This window comes from Egretta garzetta, unplaced genomic scaffold (assembly GCF_000687185.1).
Source record: "Egretta garzetta isolate BGI_Z169 unplaced genomic scaffold, ASM68718v1 scaffold291, whole genome shotgun sequence".
NCBI lineage: Eukaryota > Metazoa > Chordata > Aves > Pelecaniformes > Ardeidae > Egretta > Egretta garzetta.
The window spans coordinates 2008719-2028648 of record NW_009258783.1 but is presented as its reverse complement, the minus strand read 5'-3'; the positions used below and the strand labels follow the sequence as shown (position 1 = coordinate 2028648).

The window sequence follows — 19930 nt, the reverse complement described above, 5'->3', positions numbered from 1 at the left end:
CGTTCATGGTGGTTCATATTTTGTTAAGAGTTTTGTGTGTTTTCCTCCCTTATGCAATGGCAAGAACTGTTTTTTGTTGAGATAAAAACACCAGTGAAGGACAAGAACAGATCTAATACAATACAGTTCTTTCTACGCGAGCTTTTCAGCCGTAGCTATTTGCAATCCTGTTTCAGCCTCCAAAGTATTCACAAGCATAGATAATTTTATACTTGCAATAGATTTATTTTGAGATGTGCAAATCCATTATCCCCTTCTCTTTAAATTAGGCTACATCCATCTCAGCTCTTTCTAGAACAATACTGTACAGATTCAAATGAATTTATAAAGAGGAATCAACACAACACCTTAAAAATGAACAGTTCTATAAAACCAATTGACTTAGGTACACCAGGAGCTACATGTATCAGACCTAAATGATCTGTTTTAAACCTTACCCACATCTGGCTAAAGCAAGAAGTTACATAAGCCATCAAAAATTTAACATCAGATTAGTATGGTCACAAGGGCAGCAATAAAACTGCCATCTGGAGAAAGAGCAGGGTTCATTTCAAATGCTCGATGAATACAGCACTACTCTGTTTTGCTGGAACCTTCTCAAACAGCTTTTATAATGTATTTGTTTCCTGATATATAGTTATATGAGAGATGAAGTATTTACAGCCTCACAGTACTTTAATTGATCAGCGTATATCCCATCTCCCTTCTGATTTCAGTGATTCAGCCCCGTTCTGCAGGCTAGCCATAACAGCAGAGCACATCAGGGGAATGTTCCGTAAAGATTTCATAGCAGCAGACACACTGGGAGTTCTTTAACACATCTGTGTTGTTGACCTATAAAATTCTTCTCCTAAAGCAGATTAAAACAAGATTAGTGAGTACAGGGCAGGGTAGGAGTTTTACCCCTTTCCCACTGAATTAATGAGAAAAACCCTGAAAGCCTCCTTCAAGGGATGTAGAGTTGAACAGGAAGAAAAAAAATGTGTTTGGCAGGTGAAATTCCAGAAGATGAAGAATTGGAGGGCATCACTCAATTAATGCAGTCCATAACGTGAATCTGAAGTGTGTCCAAATCAGGTAGAATTTCTTCACATTTGGGACATGAATATATTGAGATATTCCGCTGCTCTGGCCAGTCTTGACTACCAGTTCCTGCAAGCAGAGAAGATAAATGATTACCTGTTGTATGACCCGATTTTTCCACTCTTTTTGTGGAACGGTGGAAAGAGGATTGGCGGCTTGCTCCTAACAGCCAGAGAATCCCACTCTCTGTAGCTTCCCAGTTGCCAGAATGGCCACAGGGGAGCTGGGATGCTGCTTGCAGCCAAGCAAAGCTGTTTTAAATGGAACACAGCAGGGTCTGGCCCCACGAGCTTACAGTACCTCTTTGGACAAGGCGAGGAGAGTGTTCCCGTTCTGGTGCCCTGGCTCCGTGGCGATTCTGCATCTCCGCCAAAGAGTTTCTGAGAATTAAAAATAATAAGTCAAGGGCTCTGAAAAAAAAACTGAGCAAAAGGTATTTTCTCTTTGTCTCCAGAAAATGTAAGAGGTTTCAAAATAAATCAAAGGATTTGCAAGTAAATCATGTCAACTGGTCATGCATTTAGTTCACAGCTGCTGCTCAGAGACAGGACCTAGAAACGCTGCTGCTTTGTGAGATTGTGCCAGGGTCCTGCTGTCTGCTGAAATCAGGGTCGCACAACTGACACCAGCAGGATTTGGGCAGCTACACACCTAGGGGTCTGGGGCACACTCCTCTGGAAAACTCCAAGGACTCTCAGCTATTCAGGGCAAACTACAAATTTGATTAAAGTAGAAAAGCAAGTTATACCAGAAAAAGGGTTTAGTGTCCAGTTAACGTGAAATGTAACTTAATTCTCCAAATTCTGGGCACTCTTCTTGTACCCATGGCTTCCACAAGATGAGCAAAGGACACATGGTTAATATTACTTTTTTCTCTTTTACAGCTCAGACAGCTAAAATGATGCAATTCCAGGGTATCACAGTACTTGAAACTACGGGTACTCACTTAGCACTGCCACCTGGAGAAGCAGCAGATATCCCTGGCACACATGTAGCAAGCTTAGCTGCAGATTCACCACTAAAACTGAGGCCAGAACCCAAAAGAAACTCAAATAGATCAGCAGGGAAAATTTACTAAGTGTGAATCATCCAAAGTGAAATCTTGCTAAGTAAGAACCAACGCACCTTACAGAGATTCTATCACAAAATTAAAATGAGAAGTCAGCCAACTAACTTTTTTTCTATTTTAAAATTCAAATTAACCAAGAAATAAGTGTCTGCAAAATTGTTTGCCTTTCTGCTGAGATGCTAGCAAGACATTGTTGGTCAACTCCAGCACACAGGGTAACAAGACAGTCCAAAGGTAGCTCAGCCAAAGTCTGTTCTCACCGGCCAAGATCTTCAAGGTTTTGCTGGTCTTTTAGCAGGTATGCCAGCTGGACAGCCAACTGCTCCTTCTCCTCATGGATCTTCTCTCTTGCTGCCCTCTCAGCATGGAAGTCAGAACAATAAACCTCCATCTGATCAGAGAAATTAAATCATGCTGAGATTTTGTAACTTAGACTGAATCACAGTCATGTATTATATGCCAAAATAGCAAATCTGTATGATAGCCTGCAGTCCCACAGCACCTACACACTGCAAAGTGAAGACCTGCACTACTTACAAGGTGAAGAAGACTCAGTAGTTTCTGGGTTCTGTATAAGATACTTCAAGTCTCTTATCTGGGACAGTGCTATTGCCCTCTGCTGTACAGAGGTATAAACAAGCAGTGGAGGAGGAGACTTGATCGATGACACAGACAAATCTGTGGCACATACAGTGGAACCGGGCCAAGATGTCAGTTCTGTGCCTCAAATGTAAGGCAGACCCTTTTTAGTCACTGTTTACACATGCTGGTTTAAGTAAAATCATCCCTAAAACATATGCAGTGATTCTTTAATACACAATACACAAACACATCTATTCCCAGCTTTTGTTTGTTGTGCCAGACTCCAGCATACACAGTTCCTCCTACAGAACTGTAGGATATGTGTAAAGACTCTGCAGGGCAGGCCGAGTAAAGAAGAGGGAACAGATATTCAGTATTCCAGAGTGAGCCATTAAATAGCTCCTCCTGGTTTCTGAATACTGGGTGGGGGAACAAGCCAATTTCTGAAGAGCTGATACCTGCGCACGGAGCACAGCCATGGTTTCAAGGTCTTCCTCTTGCTTAGCAATTAACTGCTTCATTTCGTCTATCTGGAGTTGTTTTGCAGCAAGGGCTTGTTCTGCTGACTCCACCTTTGCATTCAGTTGTTCCACCACAGCTTTATCCACTCTGTCCAGCTGCAAGAACAAACAATGATTATGAGATGAACTCAGATTACGACACCACTTGAAGTGAAAGTTTGCTTCTTACTCCTTCTGCCCTTGGAAAAGCTTCCAATTTTGGTCATCAAAGGAACTTCGACTAAGACAGCAATGGTATTTCAATGTAAAGGTTAGTTTTGAGCTTTCAAACTACATTGTATCAAGGTAAAAGAGAACTCCTTAACGGACACTGCAAAGGATGTTTTCCCACTTTCCAAAATTGTACAGAAGAATCTGGCACTTCCATGGAGCCTCAGTTATAAGCAAGACCTCACTGTGGCAAGTGTTCTATTTAAGATTACAAAAAAATGTTTAGAGGTCTACCTTCCCATATTTACAAATTATGCTGCAGGAACACCTATATGCCTTCGCATATCACTCACCTCTAAGGACTGGACTCCATACTGCACTGAAGATTAGTCCTTATCTAGAAAACACCATGGAGGTACTGATGTGTGGATAAAGTTTTCTATAATTGACAGCATAGGATGTATGTTTATCAGAGCAGTGCTGCTATGTTGCATGCTATATTATGTGGAATGGGTGCCAGTTGTTTTCTGCCTGAATTTGTTCCTAGATATGTTCTCCCATCCCTTCCGGCTCCCCCCTAATTAATTATGATTTCTTCTTGTGATGAGTTTACCTCTTTGAGTTTCATCTCATCGATTGTTTTCATTGCCTCAGAGAGTTCAGGAAGGAGTTTGCTGTATGCATCCTGCAAGCTACTAAATCTTGCCCTGTTCATGACAAGAAAAGAAGTGAAAGTTTGAAATGCTTAAAAATTCTTTGAAATCTAAATAATCTCTTAGAATTTAGAAAAAAACCACCACCAGCTCCTTGAAAATGAATCTGCATTTCTGATGAGGAAAAATCATGCTCCGTGCCTCAACATCTCTCTTCCAATGAGTTGTGTGCTGCTCTATCCATGGACTGAGTCCAAACAAATGTCCTGACTGATCGTCTGCATTTCAGAGTGAAGAATCCATCACCCAATATTTTTATATCAAGCTCACAAATTTGGTTCAAAATTTAACACTTCTCTTAGGAAGACATCCAAGTCTTGACTCAGAGACTTCAAGTGAAGGAGAATTCTTCAGGACAATCATAGAATCACAGAATGGTTTGGGCTGGAAGCGTCCTTAAAGATCATCTAGTTCCACACCACCCGCCATGGGCAGGGACACCTTCCACTAGATCAGGTTTCTCAAAGCCCCATCCAACCTGGCCTTGAGCACTTCCAGGGGAGGGGGCATCTACAGCTTCTCTGGGCAACCTATGCCAGTGTCTCACCACCCTCATAGTGAAGAATTTCTTCTTTATATCCAGTTTAAATCTACTCTCTTTCATTTTAAAACCATTACCCCTCATCCTATCACAACAGGCCCTGCTAAGAAGTTTGTTCTCCATCTTTCTTATATAAGCCCCCTTCAGGAAGGCTGCTATAAGGTCTCCCCAGAGCCTTCTCCAGGCTGAACAATCCCAACTCTCTCAGCGTGTCCTCACAGAGGAGATGCTCCAGCCCTCTGATCATCACTCACTATCCCCGGGGCTGCCTTTTGTGGGAGTGGGGGGTGGCTGCTGTTACTCCTGTCACTGCCCAGGCCTTATCAGCCACTCTGGTGAGAGCTGCCAGCTCCTGGTGGGTGTTTGTGCTCCCCTGGGGTCTCCCCAGCTCAGAATCCCCCCCCCCCCATATGCCATGATCCCACACTCCGCTGCGGAGCCTGCACCAGAGCTGATTGCCTCTGCGAGAAGAACCAGGCACAGACTCCAAAGATAACAAGCAGCTTCTCCAGCAGCTGAAGACAGGTCCTTCAGGCAGTTCAGCCCCTCTGTACAGCTTGGACTGACATTTTCACACTCCTTACATGGACTGCACATGAAAGGGAGCAGGGAGGCAGAGCAAACAGCGAGTCTCTTTACCTCAGCTTCACTGCATACTTACCTCTCTTTGTTACAAATGTAGAGACCATACCTCTTCGTTAACATCGCTGTCTCATCACTGTAACCACCCACCTTGTCCCTACCCTCCAAGCTGTGGACACATTTACCCCTGCTAGTCAATGGGGCAGCTGTTGTCACTTTTCTGCTTCCTCTGACGTTATTCTGTCTTTGACTTTATGACAAACAGAAGATACAAGTCGGAGCTTACAGCTCAAATTTTCCTAAGTGAGGTGTTCTCTAGACTAAAGGAAACAATTTGGGCCTAATGTGGAGACTCCAGATTCAAAGTGACACAGGTGCTGAGGTCAATGCAGGTTTCTAGTTCAGACTCTACAAACACAACATGGTTTCAAAGGGTGCAGAACACAAAACTCTTATTTCAGGTTCGATTCCCCTTTGGCCAGGTTCCCTTGGACTTCCCTTCCTCACTGACAATACCTCCCTGAAATACAAAACCAAGTCATACTTACTTTTCTTCATGTGTCTTGGCTTGTTCCAGCTTGACCTCTGCCTGCATGCTCTCCACCTGAAGTTCCAGCTTCTTGATGCTGTATATTAGCTGCTGCTTCTCCTCCAATTCTGATGCAGCAGCTGAGCTTTTTCTTTCCAGTACTTGGCACCTGACAGAACAAGTTAAAAAGGTTCATCTTCCCCTGTTCACCTTTTTCTGACAGATTGGGCACACTAGGCATAATACAAAAAGAATCTTTCTGTGGTTCACTTTAAAGGCTTATTTTATGAAGAACAAGGAACAACAACAATGAACCTATACACAACAATCAGAAAACAAAGCTACTGAAACCAACACTTTCTTACTATTATGAATCTCAAAGAAATGGAATTTGACAGAAAACTAAGCAACTGAAGTGAGGGCATTGTAACTACTTTTTATAACCTACACAAGTGGTCTTCAAAAGCACAGCTAGTTCATGTGAAAAGGTTTACAACTATGTCCCTTAGCTTCTTCCCCTAAGACTAGGACAGGGATTGATTATGTGACGCAGAAAACAGGAAGGATTTGCCTTTACATCAGGAAGGGTTAAAACCCAAATCTTAAAATTCAAGGCATTGGGGTTCTATTTGTAGAACTAGGTTGGCAATTCTGACAATTACTGTACTTCTGTACTTTCATCTCCACTTACAAAGAAGCAGCAATCTTTTACAGCATTTTTATGAAACAGATACTTAAGTTGATATTGGTACAGCTGGTGAGTTTTCCAAGGTGGGAGTTGTCATACAAATATATACTGGGTGTCAGAGCAGAACTTTTGTTATTCTGAACCTTACTTTTCTTGAAGCTTCTTCTGAATCAATTCTGCTTCTTTTAACTTCTCATGGGCTTCCTGAAGCTCTTTAAACAGAGCACAGACTTGCAAATTCAGGGTTTCTACTTCACTGCCAACCTTTTAGAGAAAAAATAAAGAAAATTACATATGGACAGGTCAAGATAGGAAAGTTGCTGGCTAACTAAGAGATCTAACCAGGAATTATCATTCTCGCTCTACAGAAAACAGCGTAAGTCAGTATGCACCGTTACACTCTACACTCAGTAATAATGCCCCATCCACAAGACTTCACAATTAACAATTATTCCTAAGCATGGCAGATCTCCATTTTGACTGAACACTTTCATAATATCCAGGTGACTCAAAAGACAACACTGTTACTGACTTCCCAACATTGGCTAGAATGTACCTCATGCGGATGGGAAACACATCTACCTTTTCTTTCTCAGAGTTCACAATTTAAATCACACATGAACAAAGCAGGCAATAGTCACAGCCTGTCAAAAACCATAAACAAATGATTTATCCCTAGGTAGGCTTCCAGTCTGCTAACATCAGTGAGCTCTTTTGAAGGAGATGTGACAGCAGATGTAGAACAGAAGCAGCAGTTTGGAAGTAGAGAAGGCAGACTAAAACCTTAGACTTTCTCCTCCCAGTTATATCCTGCACTGGGATTACCCTGTGCATTCTAGTTTCCTCCATTCTAGTTTCACACAGAAAGCAGAGAACACAGAAGGCTTTGTGCATCGTTATTTATTTCAATTATGCATGAGACCCCTCCAGCCAAATGGCTCTCTCCCTATCCACACCGGCCTCTCCCACACCACACGCATGAATACCACAGGACCCACAGGACTGGAAGGCTTCAGCACTTGACTTTTTGAAGGAGAAAATACAACCCCAGATGGTAAATCCATTACCATTAATTCATGAATCAACTCTGCAAACCAAGAAAAAAATGGTTTCTAGAAAAACTGTAATCAGTTCTGTTGTGAGTCATTGGCCCTCTCATTTGGGCTTCAGACCACAGGAGGATCACTGAAGGATCCTAAAAAGAGGCAAAAAGCAAGAGGAAGAAATAAACAGCTTCCCTCCAAACCAAGACACAAAGGACGTGTAAGAGTTTCAATTCTTGAAATACATCCCCATGCTCTAGAAGACATGAAAACTTTGACTCCTGCTGGTTTCTAGTCTCTGGAGGTACACCCTGCAGCTTTCCTAAAGAAACATCTCAATCTCATCATCATGCTCACGTCAGTTTAATTGTCCCTAGTACTGTAAATTTTGTTGATAATGTCTCATCTCATGGAATGTATGGGAAGTCTCCAGTACAGCTTAGGTGGCTGTGGCTAAAAAGACACCAGGTGTATCAAGAGCATGCTGCTGTCCTATTTCCTTGAAGAAAAGCTCCAGTTTTTCTAACAGGGAAAGTCCACTACTTCCCCAGGCAACTGATGCAATAGAAGTTGTTCATCCATGATGACCTGCGAACACGTCCAGCTTTCATCTCAGAGCAGAAATGTGGAACACAGCCAGCGTGACTGAGAGGCAGACAGAATACAATTGTCTACTGACAAATGTTGCTGAGGACACCCTCCACAAGCTGCCCGAGCTGGTATCATTCACCAGTCGTTCCAGGCAAAAGGGACTGAATAGAATGGTGTAAACACTCTCAAAGCGCATTGCACTATGCTTTTTTATCTCAGAAGCAAGATTCTTCTACCATCATAGCTGCAAAACAAGCCACAAAATTATTTTATGCAGCAATCCAGCTAATCCAATCACACTCACAGATGAAAGCACTGATTTTTGTGAGGTGATAGCATTTCAATTTGCAGAAAACTAGATATCAGTGGAAATTGCCTTAGCAGAAAATGTGTCCACAAATGAAACTGGCAAAACATGACTTCTAATAAAGCTGCACTGTGAATTCTTGGTCCCTGGTGAAAGCCATCATAATTCAAGGTATTTTACTTAATTGGAACACAATCAATCCAGGCTTCTGGAAAGCAAGTCTGGCAGCCTCACTGAAAGAAAAGACTCAAAAAAAATCCCATCACACAGTACAGACTGTGTCTCCCCAACATCCATTTCTTAGCCTGCCCAGAAAAGGAGCAACACCTAAATTACAGCCTCCTAGATCTCTGCTTCTGGGAAGCTTGCAAGCAGCTTCCCAGGGAAGGCAGAGCAACAACTGCAGTGGTGCTTTAAGATGACTTGTCTCAGGAGACCTGGCTGAAGTTAGTGTCCAGCTGCTGTTTGGCAGAGGATGTTCTCTACCCTCTCCTCACTCTCACTCCTCACTCTCCAAACACAAACAAAGCAGGTTTGAAAAACTTTTCCTTCTCTCCCAGGATGTCTTCAAATGCAGAGCCCTCAAATGGTCCACACTGCACCCTTGTGTTGCTTCATTAAAGATCTACATTTTACAATAGGGGGAGGTAACATGAGCTCTGCTGACAAGATCCCTCTGAAGAAACCCAACAGCAGTGGATTGGAAACGAGTGACCTCAGTATCAGTACATAGATGAGGAGCATCTGGCTCAAGCTGTAACTTAGGCAAAGTTGAGATAAAAATACTGAAAAGAATTAACTGAGGCATCATCTTTCCTTAGAAAGGACATCTCTTGGCCTGACCACAAACTGATCTTGTTTAACTAAGCCAGCCCCTGCCCTAAAATACTTGTCCTGGCCTTCAGAAGGGCACAGGTCTCCAGCACATCCTATAGTGTTTTGCTAGCCCCATGCAGTGCCTCAGATAAGCCACACTGCCTCATGTACAGTCATTCTTAGTTGCCTGTATTATGCAGTTGCACTGAACCCAAATGGATCTCCACCACTGTGGGAGTTTACATGCTTACCTCACATAGAGGTGCCTACAATGGTAGGCACGTAAATTTAGGTGTCTGAATCTGGAGCTGAATCCCAACCCCAACATCCATTCAAACCCTTAATTGAGAACAACAGGACTGAGTTTGCCTGGAACTGTGGTCTCAATCCAAGATAGTTATGTGCCACCACTGTAAAACATCTCACCAAAACCATGAAAAAAAACCAAAAAAGGTGCCATATGTGTTCCACATTTAAAGTCTGTTTTACAGTATGCTGTCATTGGATTCCGATCCAAAAGCTGGCCTAGCCAGCAGTGAGGAAATTCACCCATTTTAGAAGACTTTCTGGAGCTAGAAATGACTGCATCTCTCTCTGTTTAGTGGGCATGGCCAGGGCAATGACGTATACCTGCAGTTATGCCATGCTTCCCTAATTCTTGGCCACCAATCTCTCCCTTTTTTGGTGGCTATTGTAATTTGAAACCTCCCCTAAGATATGGCCTGGAGACTTCAAAATTCAGTTCCATGCCCTGTGCAAGATATTTGCCCCTTGCTCCCTGAGTGCAAGTGGAAATCTAGGCCCTGAGGTTGTTGGCCTCAACAAGGAAGCTGTACGTTGCTAAATCACAGCTCAGGACAGGTACTTACAGCCTCTGAACTCTCCTCTTCTTTCTGTTCAGTTTGTGTCCCACTCTCCAGGCAGTTGCTGGTTAACTTCTCCAGTTTTGACAGTCTGGAAAACAGAAGGATCCAACAATAATGGATTTGGCCTAGATTTAAAGTGAGATAGTGACTACTCAAGGATTTCATGCAAGTGATGTACTCTCTTTATAACATCGCAGCCACAAACAAGAGGCAGAACTGAAAGCACAGACTTGCAGGAAAGCCTGCACAATCATGGGGGTTCCTGAAGAACACAGGTCTCCCAGCACGTACATTTAACTAAAATGGATGTGTTAAGTCTGCAGCTGTAGTGAAGGACAGTGGCATTCAGTCCACAGTGATTGACCTTTGGTACAGTCCAAAACTGCTAACCCTTTGGAAACGAGTCAGTCTGCTCACTGAATCCAGTAATGAATATTGCCTCTATTTTCCTTTGGTATTTTCAGCATCTGAGATTTCCAAGAATCATTTGGCTATGGCTCATTACCTCTTCTAGGAAGACCACGTAGAAGCAATTACCGTGACACCAACGTTTCACAGTAGATAATGTCCAGAAGGTCTTACTCTGTCTCTGCAAAGTGGGGATTTGCAACAGCTACTGTTTAGGCAATTTTCCACGCCTGAACAGTCATGCCAATTTATATCAATACAACTGAGCTGAGATGGAACCTCATGCAGGTCTCGCTGGAAAAACTCTCTCTTAGACAAGTTTGGAATTAAACTTATTTTAGACATTTCTAAGGAGCTTTTCCAAGCTCACGCATTGCTAAATGTAGCCTGCCAATATCACGAAGAGGACTGTAATCCCTGTTTTATACATAGTGATTTGCTTAAGGCCCCACACGCAGATGATTCATACAAAACCAGATAACTATGGAGGAGTGAGTGGAGAGAAGATCCTCAACTAGTCATCATGTCATTCTGACATAACCTGGGGAAAGTTTGAACCAAGAGGAAATGGGTAATTTGTCTTGATCCTTGGTGCTATAGGAAATAATAATAAAACATGTAAACTCTTGCCCACAGAAGAGAACCTGTGGTCTATCCCTATAAGGACTACCACAAAAGTAAGTTATTACTACGGAGTGCTTGGGAAATTCCCTATCCAGGTCACAATGATATTTCTGTCCCTGATCAGCCACAGACTGGGTAACTGCAGCAGCCCTGAAAGAAAACACCTCCAAATGTTACAGTGCACCTAATTCATACCTCTCTCTGTGATCCTCCAGTTCCTTCTCGAGTTTTTCCCTCCTCTGAGTTTCATTTCTAAGGCAGCAGAGCAGCTGGCTCACGGTTAGCTCCTCAGACTCCAAATTCTTCGATTCATCTGCAGATTTGCTCCTGCTTCAAACCAAACCTGAAGTAAGTAACAACAGCTATGACTGTACTAGAGCATTCCCTTGTCCCTAGTTCTGGGACCCAATCTGAGAGGCCACCATTTCACACAATGCTGAAACCCAATGTTCTGAGCAAAGGGCTCATTCCCAAGAACCAAGACCTGCCCACAAGCTGCTAGCCACCATCCCCGTGTGTGCAAATGCAGTCCTTGCTTTGCACAGTGCTCAGACAGTCCCCCATCAAGCTGGGGGAACAATTTAGTAGTTAAGCAAGGAAAACAAAAGCAGTCGACAATACAAAACCTGGTGCATTTATTCTGATCTACTTTGCAGCCTCTTCTGCAAAGTGCTGCTGTCTGTTCCCAAAATAACTTTTTTTTCTCCAATGAAGCATGCAACATTTCTTATCTCTGTCTCATTCCTTTCCAGGAAAAGAAGGCAAGTTCCACCAAAAACAGCCATCAGAAATTGCTTTCTTTTTCAGAAAAAAACTCTCTTAAATATTTCACCTCCATCATGTTCTATAGCTCTTTTGAAAATTGCATTATGCTGTTGTAGAAATGAACCAAAACAAATACAAAACTCTCTGAAAAATAAGGTAATAATAAATTCCTGGTAATAACATTCTGCATTCCATTCCCTCCATTTTTACATCCATCTAGAGAGAAAGTCAAAATTCCCTAACTAGATGGCAAGATAGGCAGGTGATATACATGGTACACTTCAGAAGCTCAGCTGTAAAATGGCATGTGTTTTTCATTTTGCTTTTGTAGTTCAGAACAGAAAGTAAAGCATAGTCCTCTGTGTACTCCTGAGAGCTAGAAACCTTTGGTGAGCAAAATTCAATACCCTAAAGACAGTGTTCTGCCAGGAAATCAGGGGATTTGTAGCACACTGTTCTACTCTTACAGAAATAAACCTGTCCTGAGTGGATCACATTTCTCTGAACCTGTTAGCAACACCCGTTTAAAGTTTCAATGCTGGACAAAGACACATGGTGACACAGGAAATATTTTAAAGAGGTATATATACCCCTTGTTCTTGTAGATATGGCCCAGACACTCAACAAAAGGTAAGCAAGTCCCACAGAGAATGTCTTCTTGTAATCAGAGTGTTCTCACAAGCCACCATGAAAGAACAAGCTGAATATCTGCAGCCCGGTTTGTGGTCAACAACTCTCTCAGTTTCATCCATGACCATAACTTCCCCCCCGCCGCCTTCAACTTCTTAACTGCATGCTGAGGGACAAGTATTCTATGTCATTACATTAAAATGCTGTTCTCCCTTGCAGTGATGTAGGTAGTGACAGGGGCTTAAGGGGAATCCTGTACATGGAGCACAGCTCTGTGGCCTGCTATGGCCTTAGCATTTTCTATATCCCTTCCTTCCGAAAGCAAAGGCCACAAAGTAAATAAGAGAGTTCAACCACAACCATCTAGCTGCTAAACTGGGCGGTATCCAAAATGGAAAGTTTAATAGTATCAGCTGTCTATGTCCCTGAGGAGTGAAGGTTCAACTAGGGGCGAGAAAGTCCCTTGTGTCCTCGAGCTGATGTAAAGATCAGATTTTGAAAAGTAACCTAAACAGAATGCTGGTATCTTAAGCCTAGTAACCCGAAAAATAAGGACTATGTTATTGGACTGTCTGTCTCCCTCACCGTGATACACTTTATACCAGCCACACACAAACAGAACAGACAAGGTTTAGATCTGAAAGACTATAGGACCTCTGATTCTTACCAACGTCATTATAATTGGGTAGAGGACAGATACTCTATTAGATGGTCTCCAATGACTAGAAGGGAAGGAGCTCCTGCAGCCTCTATCTTTATCTTTTCTGTTTGGCCTCCCTTAAAAGCCTGGAAAGTTGGCAAGTCAGCATGTACATAAATGCCTGGCCAGCTGGCCAGAATATGCACTCCCTCTTGTCAGCTAGTGAAAATTGGAAGGAAAAATGCTAGAGAGCTGAGGGTCTTTCTGACACGGTAGGTACGTAGAGCTACTGCAATGGAGGGATGCAAGACCACAGGAAAAAAGGGATTTTCTAGTGTACTCTTCACAGAAAAAACTTCCCTCACATTGAAAACAAAACACATTGCAGAAGTCTTGAATCACACACATCACACAAGAGCCTACATACACGTAGATAGCAACGTTACTGGTCATTTCACCACTATCCTCTTGATGTTCCTTCGCAGTTCTATTTATTTCTCCTTCCTAGGAAAGAAAAAACACTATTAGCTTGGTAATTGGACTAAACAGGACACAGTTTTATTTATTCGAGTTAAGGAAGGAAGACAAACAGGGAAAACTGCTATGGTAGCAATAAAAATAAATAAACCACAAAACTCCTTCAGATCAGTTTCATGTTTGGAAATTCTTAACTTAAATACTTCACATGCCTTTACTTGTATCTCTTCTGGACTGATCACAAAATAGGAACAACAATGACATTTGGCCTCCTTTCATCAACTTCCACGGCCACTCTCCCCTACAAAGATGACTGGGCACCACACAGCAACAGCCAACATCACTGCAGGTGACTTTAAATATAAGCCTAAACCCCACCGTCTTGCCTCCCAAAAGAACCACACTTCTTCCCAACTACAAAACTCACTCCTTGATCTTCATAGCCCAAAGGTGAATCTTTGTAGAAAAAAAAAGAAGAATGCATCCTTGAAGGTTTTCTGCAGTCTAAAGTTCTCTTCAATTAACTCCAAACAAGTTTTAATTGCATTCTCTTAATTTCTTGTTGCACTTGTACTTTCCAGAGAGGGATCTGCTTTTAGGGGGATTCACATTTTGCCTGTGAAGATTTTTCAGACACAAGAACAGTAGACAAAGTAGATTTTTGTGCCTCTAGGGAACACTCTACAGTTTTGCACTTAGTTTTGTTTGCCTGCATCTCCACATATCTGTCAGTAGAAACTGAGCCCCGTTCTCAAAAGAAAATGCCCCCCTCTATGCATAGGTGTTGCCCCTTAACAAAACATAGTACAGATGTTCCCGGGAATTCCAACTAAGACTGTTAACATTTTGAATTAGTCCAAAGTCACCTGCTGGACCATGTTGGTTTTTTCCAAAGAATATTTTTCATGTGATGGGAGGTTACCTATGAAATTAATTCACTCTGAGCATGGAAGTGGAAGGACAAAAATAAATTCCAAGTCTTTAACCACTACATCTTGTAACACACAAGTGCTCCATGTCAGGTAATCTAAAGAGACCATAGAATCATTTAGGTTGGAAAAGACATTTAATATCATCGAGTCCAACCATGCAACTCTTCTCCCAAATCCACTGTGCCTATATCTTGTGTTACTGCTGTTGCTGGCAGTTTGCTGTACCCTCTCAAAGAGGCATAAAGACTTTTCATTGACATGGGAATAGATTCACCCTTTCTACTAAAGAAAAACAGGGTGCTAAATACCTCACTGTAGAATGTCATCAAGTAAACATTGTCACCATAGTTACACCCAGACCTGACTTCCTCATCATTTAGTCTGGCAGGAGAAGAAAATTCAGTTTGCATAAAAAGGAGGACCAAGCTGGAACCAAAGTTTCTGGCTGTGGGTCACTGTGTTCTTTTTAGTCCCCTCACTTACATTCATCCCAATCTCCACAAAGGAATCCTCTGCCGAGATGTTCAGTTTGATCTGCAGTTCCGAAATGATGGCTAACAGATCTGCCTTCTCAGCCTGGAGCCGCTGCACCTGGGATTTCAGCTGCCTCACTTCCTTCTCCGGAGCTGTGCAGCCCTCCTGAGATAAACAAACCCTACATTAGCCAACCAAAAGGAAACACTGGCCAAGGAGCTCAGAGCCTGAACATAACAACAGTGTCCCGCATCCCTTCTTCTCTGTTTGGGTTTGCCTGGAAAAACCCAGTGTACAGATCCCTAAACTATGCTTTGGTCCACTAGACAGCACAAAGACTGTGAAACCAAGTTCCATCAAACAATGAGCGTCATGCTTCTGGAAAACATGGGCCCGGTTCTCTCAATGCACAGATGATTAGGATGTAAATCTTCACCTGAATCGATGCCTCTCACTACCACATAGGGTCTCAGCCAACCTACAGAATTATTGTCTATAATTATTTTATTTTTTCACACAAATCCTTATTCCTCTTTTCCCAAATCTACCTAAGATTCTAGGAGGAAAAGACCAGTGGGCAGAAAGCTTTTCTGCACACCCCACTTTCGTCCTTCATCCACCATAAAACTTCTCTGCACCCCCTCTCCATGTATAAATGTCTCTCTATATCCCTTCCCTTCCACAAAGCCTCTGTCCCTCACGTGTTCTCCCCAAACTTAATCTCTCCTTCCAGCCATAACTGTCTCTTTCTCCTTCTGCCTCTTCCCATCCCCCAGGATACTCAAAACCTTCTCTTAAGCCTGTACACAGCCAGGAAGCCTTATTTTTTTCTCTCCTTTAGATGCCTCTCCCCGTTATGAAACTTTCCCTGTGATTCTGTTTCTTCCTCATTTTGTAATCCAAGCCTTCCACTTCCTGACAATGCCTTTATTACACTACATACCATCAATGTAAATTCTGGAATATTCCTGCAGTCTGAACTACATTCTAATCTATCATTCATGCCTAATCTCCAAACTCTTGCTATGCTGACAGTGTCTCTCATCCTGCAATACTGCCCTACCCACCTGACTGGTTGCTGTCTCTGATTCTGTGCTTAGGCTGTAAGAGGATGCATTAGAGTCAGCTCCAGTGAAGAAAGCTTTACAGCAACCTGTGGTAACAGAGGTACTGTTTTGAGAGAAACCCTCCTATGAGTGCTGGTTTATCATTAAGGGAGGCAACACAGTACATCTGTGATTTGAGTGAAACAGATGTCACTTAACGGTAGCAATGGACTATAGTTATCTCAGCTAATGGTAAAACACAGAGGTGATAGAAATTAGACAAATTTTAAATTAGTCTTTTTGTCAGAGGAAATTTTTTCATGGTCTTTCTAAACAAAGAAAAAAAGAAAAAAGAAAAAAAAAGAAACTAGAACTAAAGCATTCAAGAAAGTAATTTTGGCTTAAATGACAGCCTGAAAATCATGATCAGAAATGAAAATGTTGCTGTCTAAATTACAGTTATCACCAGCTAACAAAACTGCAAAGAATCGCAGAAGAACCAGTGCTTACTCTATAAAGCTCATGGAATGACATAATTAGAAGAGATTTATTTTTACTTATCCAGATGTTGGATTGCTCAAGCAGGTTGTGTCACTGTCAACAACATATTTTAAGTATTCAAAGTAGAAGTTCTAAAACAGGTAGAGGCAGAATACATTCTCTACTCCCCCTTAGAAAACTATTCCAGATTTATGAAATTCTGAGTTTCCTTGCCAATCCCGAAACACAACTTTTAGCCTGTAAAGATTGCGTAAGTAATACTTACACAATCACACTATTTATACATGACTTTCTTCCCCCTTGTACCTTCTGAACTCATTGGCCAATTTTGATTTTCGTTCTGAAAAATTTCTTACACAGTTCCATTAAATAGGCAGTCAGGAGAGGAAAGGAGAATCTACTAGTGTCTCTGTTGAGAAAAAGGCTAATAGGCTCATCCTTCATCAGGCCACAGAGAATTCACCTGTGTCCTGGAGTTACCAGATACCAGGATGCATCAGTTTGGCTCTGCATGAAATTTCTTGTTAAACACCACTTCCCATGACCACATGGGGGACAAACCATTTTTTTTTTTTTTTGAATAGGCTTTGTCCATAGATGTCTTCAGTACTACCTGCAAAATGTTGCCTGGCTACTAAGCAATCGCCTGCAATGTTAGAAATGATGTGTTACAGAGCCAAAGGTAAGACAGAGGGAGGAAGCTCCGTCAGACTCAAATGGGCAGCAGAACAGATCTAATCTGACCTCAGTAAAAGAGAGTTCGTGAGGGGAGAATGATATAATAAAAATAGATGGTGGTTTTGTTGGTTTTTTTTTTTTTTGCTTACATGTCAACTTCTCCCTGGAAACACAAATACAAGAGCAATCAAATGATCATGAGAGAGAGAGAATCTGGCGAGCAAAGGGAGGGATAAAAACAAGAGATACCCAACAGTAAACAAAATAAGGAATGAAAAGTTAGCAAGAAATGTTAATTTCTTATTTCTTATGTCAAGAATGTTAATTATTGTTAATTAAATGTTAATGGAAATGTAAATTGTCTCAGGTGTGGCAGTTTTCAGTTATTACACCCTGAGAAGCCTCACTTTATAAATAAGTCAGGCCAAGACCTCTTGTTAGAGCACAAGGATAAAAATGGAGATGTTAACAAATCTCCAAACCTCCTGGTATGATGAAGGGACTGAATGCTCCAGACTTTCAATTCAAAAGCCTGTCAATCCAACCAATTCCTTATTTACCATTTCAGCTCCTTCTTCTTTTCCCTTTAAGCTCTGAAGTTGTTGCTGTAGCTGTTCATTTTCAATGCACTTGGCTAGCAAGCACTGCTTAGCCTCCTTAAACTTTAACTCGTAAAATTCCCGTTCTTCTTTCTGCTTCTCTCGCCAGATGGAAAGTTCCTCATATCGGTCCTTCATAGCTTGGTTATGCAACTTCATGGCTTCTAAACGATAGCAAGAGACAAGACATTGATTCACGTTAATACTCTGTCAATGAAACAGCAGATTTCCACTACGCAGAGGTCAGCATTCTTCAGTATCAAATGGGTTAGCAATAATAGGGTATGAAATGCGAACCTCCTTCTTGTGTACCTTAAGTACCACGCCAAAACTAATTATAGTCCGTTAGCACTACAATAAATAGCATTAAATTCAGTGCTGAAATCACATGCCCACACTCTCACTTCTTGACATACTCCTAAACCAGGAAGTACAAGCAGGAAGTATTGTTCACAAGGGGTACCTAGTACATTGCTGCATGTGTTATTGACTGACCCAAATGAAACTACTGAACTGAGATTCTGAAACTACTGAGACTTGCTAGCGAAAACAGACATCCCAGACTGGCAAATTACTGCATGAAAACAGATGCTATCAAATCAAATGTCTCAAATATGCCCAACAATGCTCTACTTGAACATTTGGTTAAGGATTGACTCAAAGCATTGAAAAAATATACCCGACAACTTACAGCAAAGTCAATTCCCCCTGGCTGGGAAGCTATGCTTATGTAACAATGTCAGTATGTAACAACGTCAGTCTTACTATTGCAAAATGCTTACAAGATTTTCAGGAAGAGCCAATGAAATATTTCAGACCTGCTTTTTTTAAAGCAACAAACTCAAAGCCAGTTGTTTGAAAATCCTTTATACACTGTATCTTCCAGTAACTTCCATTATGCCCTTATGTCATATTATAAACTGCCAGCAAATCCTTCAGGTTATGTAAATAAAATGTAGATCTGGACAATGATTCTACAAGGTATGAGTTACAGCAGTTGTAAATATGGTCCCAAAACATTATCTTATATGATACAGGACCTTTTAGCAAAATACCAGAGGTACTTCTAGAAACAACTTTCCTGCCAGATACCCATGAGACTCCAAGGCAGAGAACTTGGACCAGGTCCAGAAATGATTCAGGCGGACTTTATACATTGGTATAAAATCACAGCACAGAAGATACATGACTTCATGCTCTGCTGTCATATAAACAGTGTGGTACCCCTGTCTTTTACACAGAAAATTCCCAGATCCCTTGGGTTTTGCTCTGTCCATTCGGAAAAAAAAAAATAATATCGTATCTGACACCTAAACTCCTGGGATCCAGAAACAAATCTATCCCACCTGGAAGACTCAAATCATTAGGCATTTTCAGGGAGACCTATCAGTTTCTCCCAGACAGACCCTGCCATGGCCACCACTTCCTTTTGAAACACAGAAAGTGCTGCCACATCTAAATGTTCATAGTTGTTACTACACACAGTGCAGGACAGCCGGCTCCAGTTCCCCTCTCTGCCCAGGAGAATGTGGCTCCTTTCAGGCAATATCCTAACCCAAACTGTTCTGGGCACTGCCCCGTACCCACCCCTCCCGATGCAGCTATGGCAACATGTTAGACTGTAACAAGGGAGCTGCCCAACAGTCCTAAAACACAAACCAAAAAAGCCCTTAGAGGCTGACGAGCAAGGAACGTATCATAGCAAGAGATTTTTCACCTCACCTCCTAAAATACAGTGCTATACTGCTTATATGTATAATTCTAAAGCAAAGAAGTCACCCATACATTGGACTGTTCTCCCCTAATCTTCCATACTGATTCAATTTGATGTGTCCTATCAAATTGGCCCTGTCATTCGCAGAGTCATTTATAGAGCAAACACTACCCAGGTATAAAATGTTATCCAGCAAGGGCAAATGAGCATAGAATTCATACTCATAGGACAAAAAACCCCACCGAAGAGACTCAGGGCTTTTGCGTGTCAAGACCAGTTCACGTGCACATTCACCTTTTAACTCATTGTTCTCAGTGATCAGTTCTTTCATCTGTCGTACCATCTCTTCTGGGGTGTAGGT

General features: G+C 41.9%; 1 protein-coding gene across 1 annotated transcript in view; it reads right to left on the bottom strand.

Moving 5' to 3' along the window:
• Positions 1–218: 218 nt before the first annotated feature.
• Positions 219–19930, bottom strand: part of OPTN (optineurin) — a 28125-nt gene continuing 8413 nt past the window's right edge. Inside the window, exons 4-16 of the mRNA XM_035889155.1 lie at positions 19864–19930; positions 17817–18019; positions 15041–15196; positions 13576–13652; positions 11309–11440; positions 10085–10169; positions 6607–6722; positions 5790–5939; positions 4019–4112; positions 3193–3351; positions 2413–2543; positions 1384–1463; positions 219–1152 (exon numbers count right to left, since the gene is read on the bottom strand). Of these exons, the coding sequence (XP_035745048.1) occupies positions 1031–1152; positions 1384–1463; positions 2413–2543; positions 3193–3351; positions 4019–4112; positions 5790–5939; positions 6607–6722; positions 10085–10169; positions 11309–11440; positions 13576–13652; positions 15041–15196; positions 17817–18019; positions 19864–19912 (1554 nt within the window). The 5' untranslated portion in view covers positions 19913–19930 and the 3' untranslated portion in view covers positions 219–1030. The remainder of the gene's footprint in view (positions 1153–1383; positions 1464–2412; positions 2544–3192; positions 3352–4018; positions 4113–5789; positions 5940–6606; positions 6723–10084; positions 10170–11308; positions 11441–13575; positions 13653–15040; positions 15197–17816; positions 18020–19863) is intronic.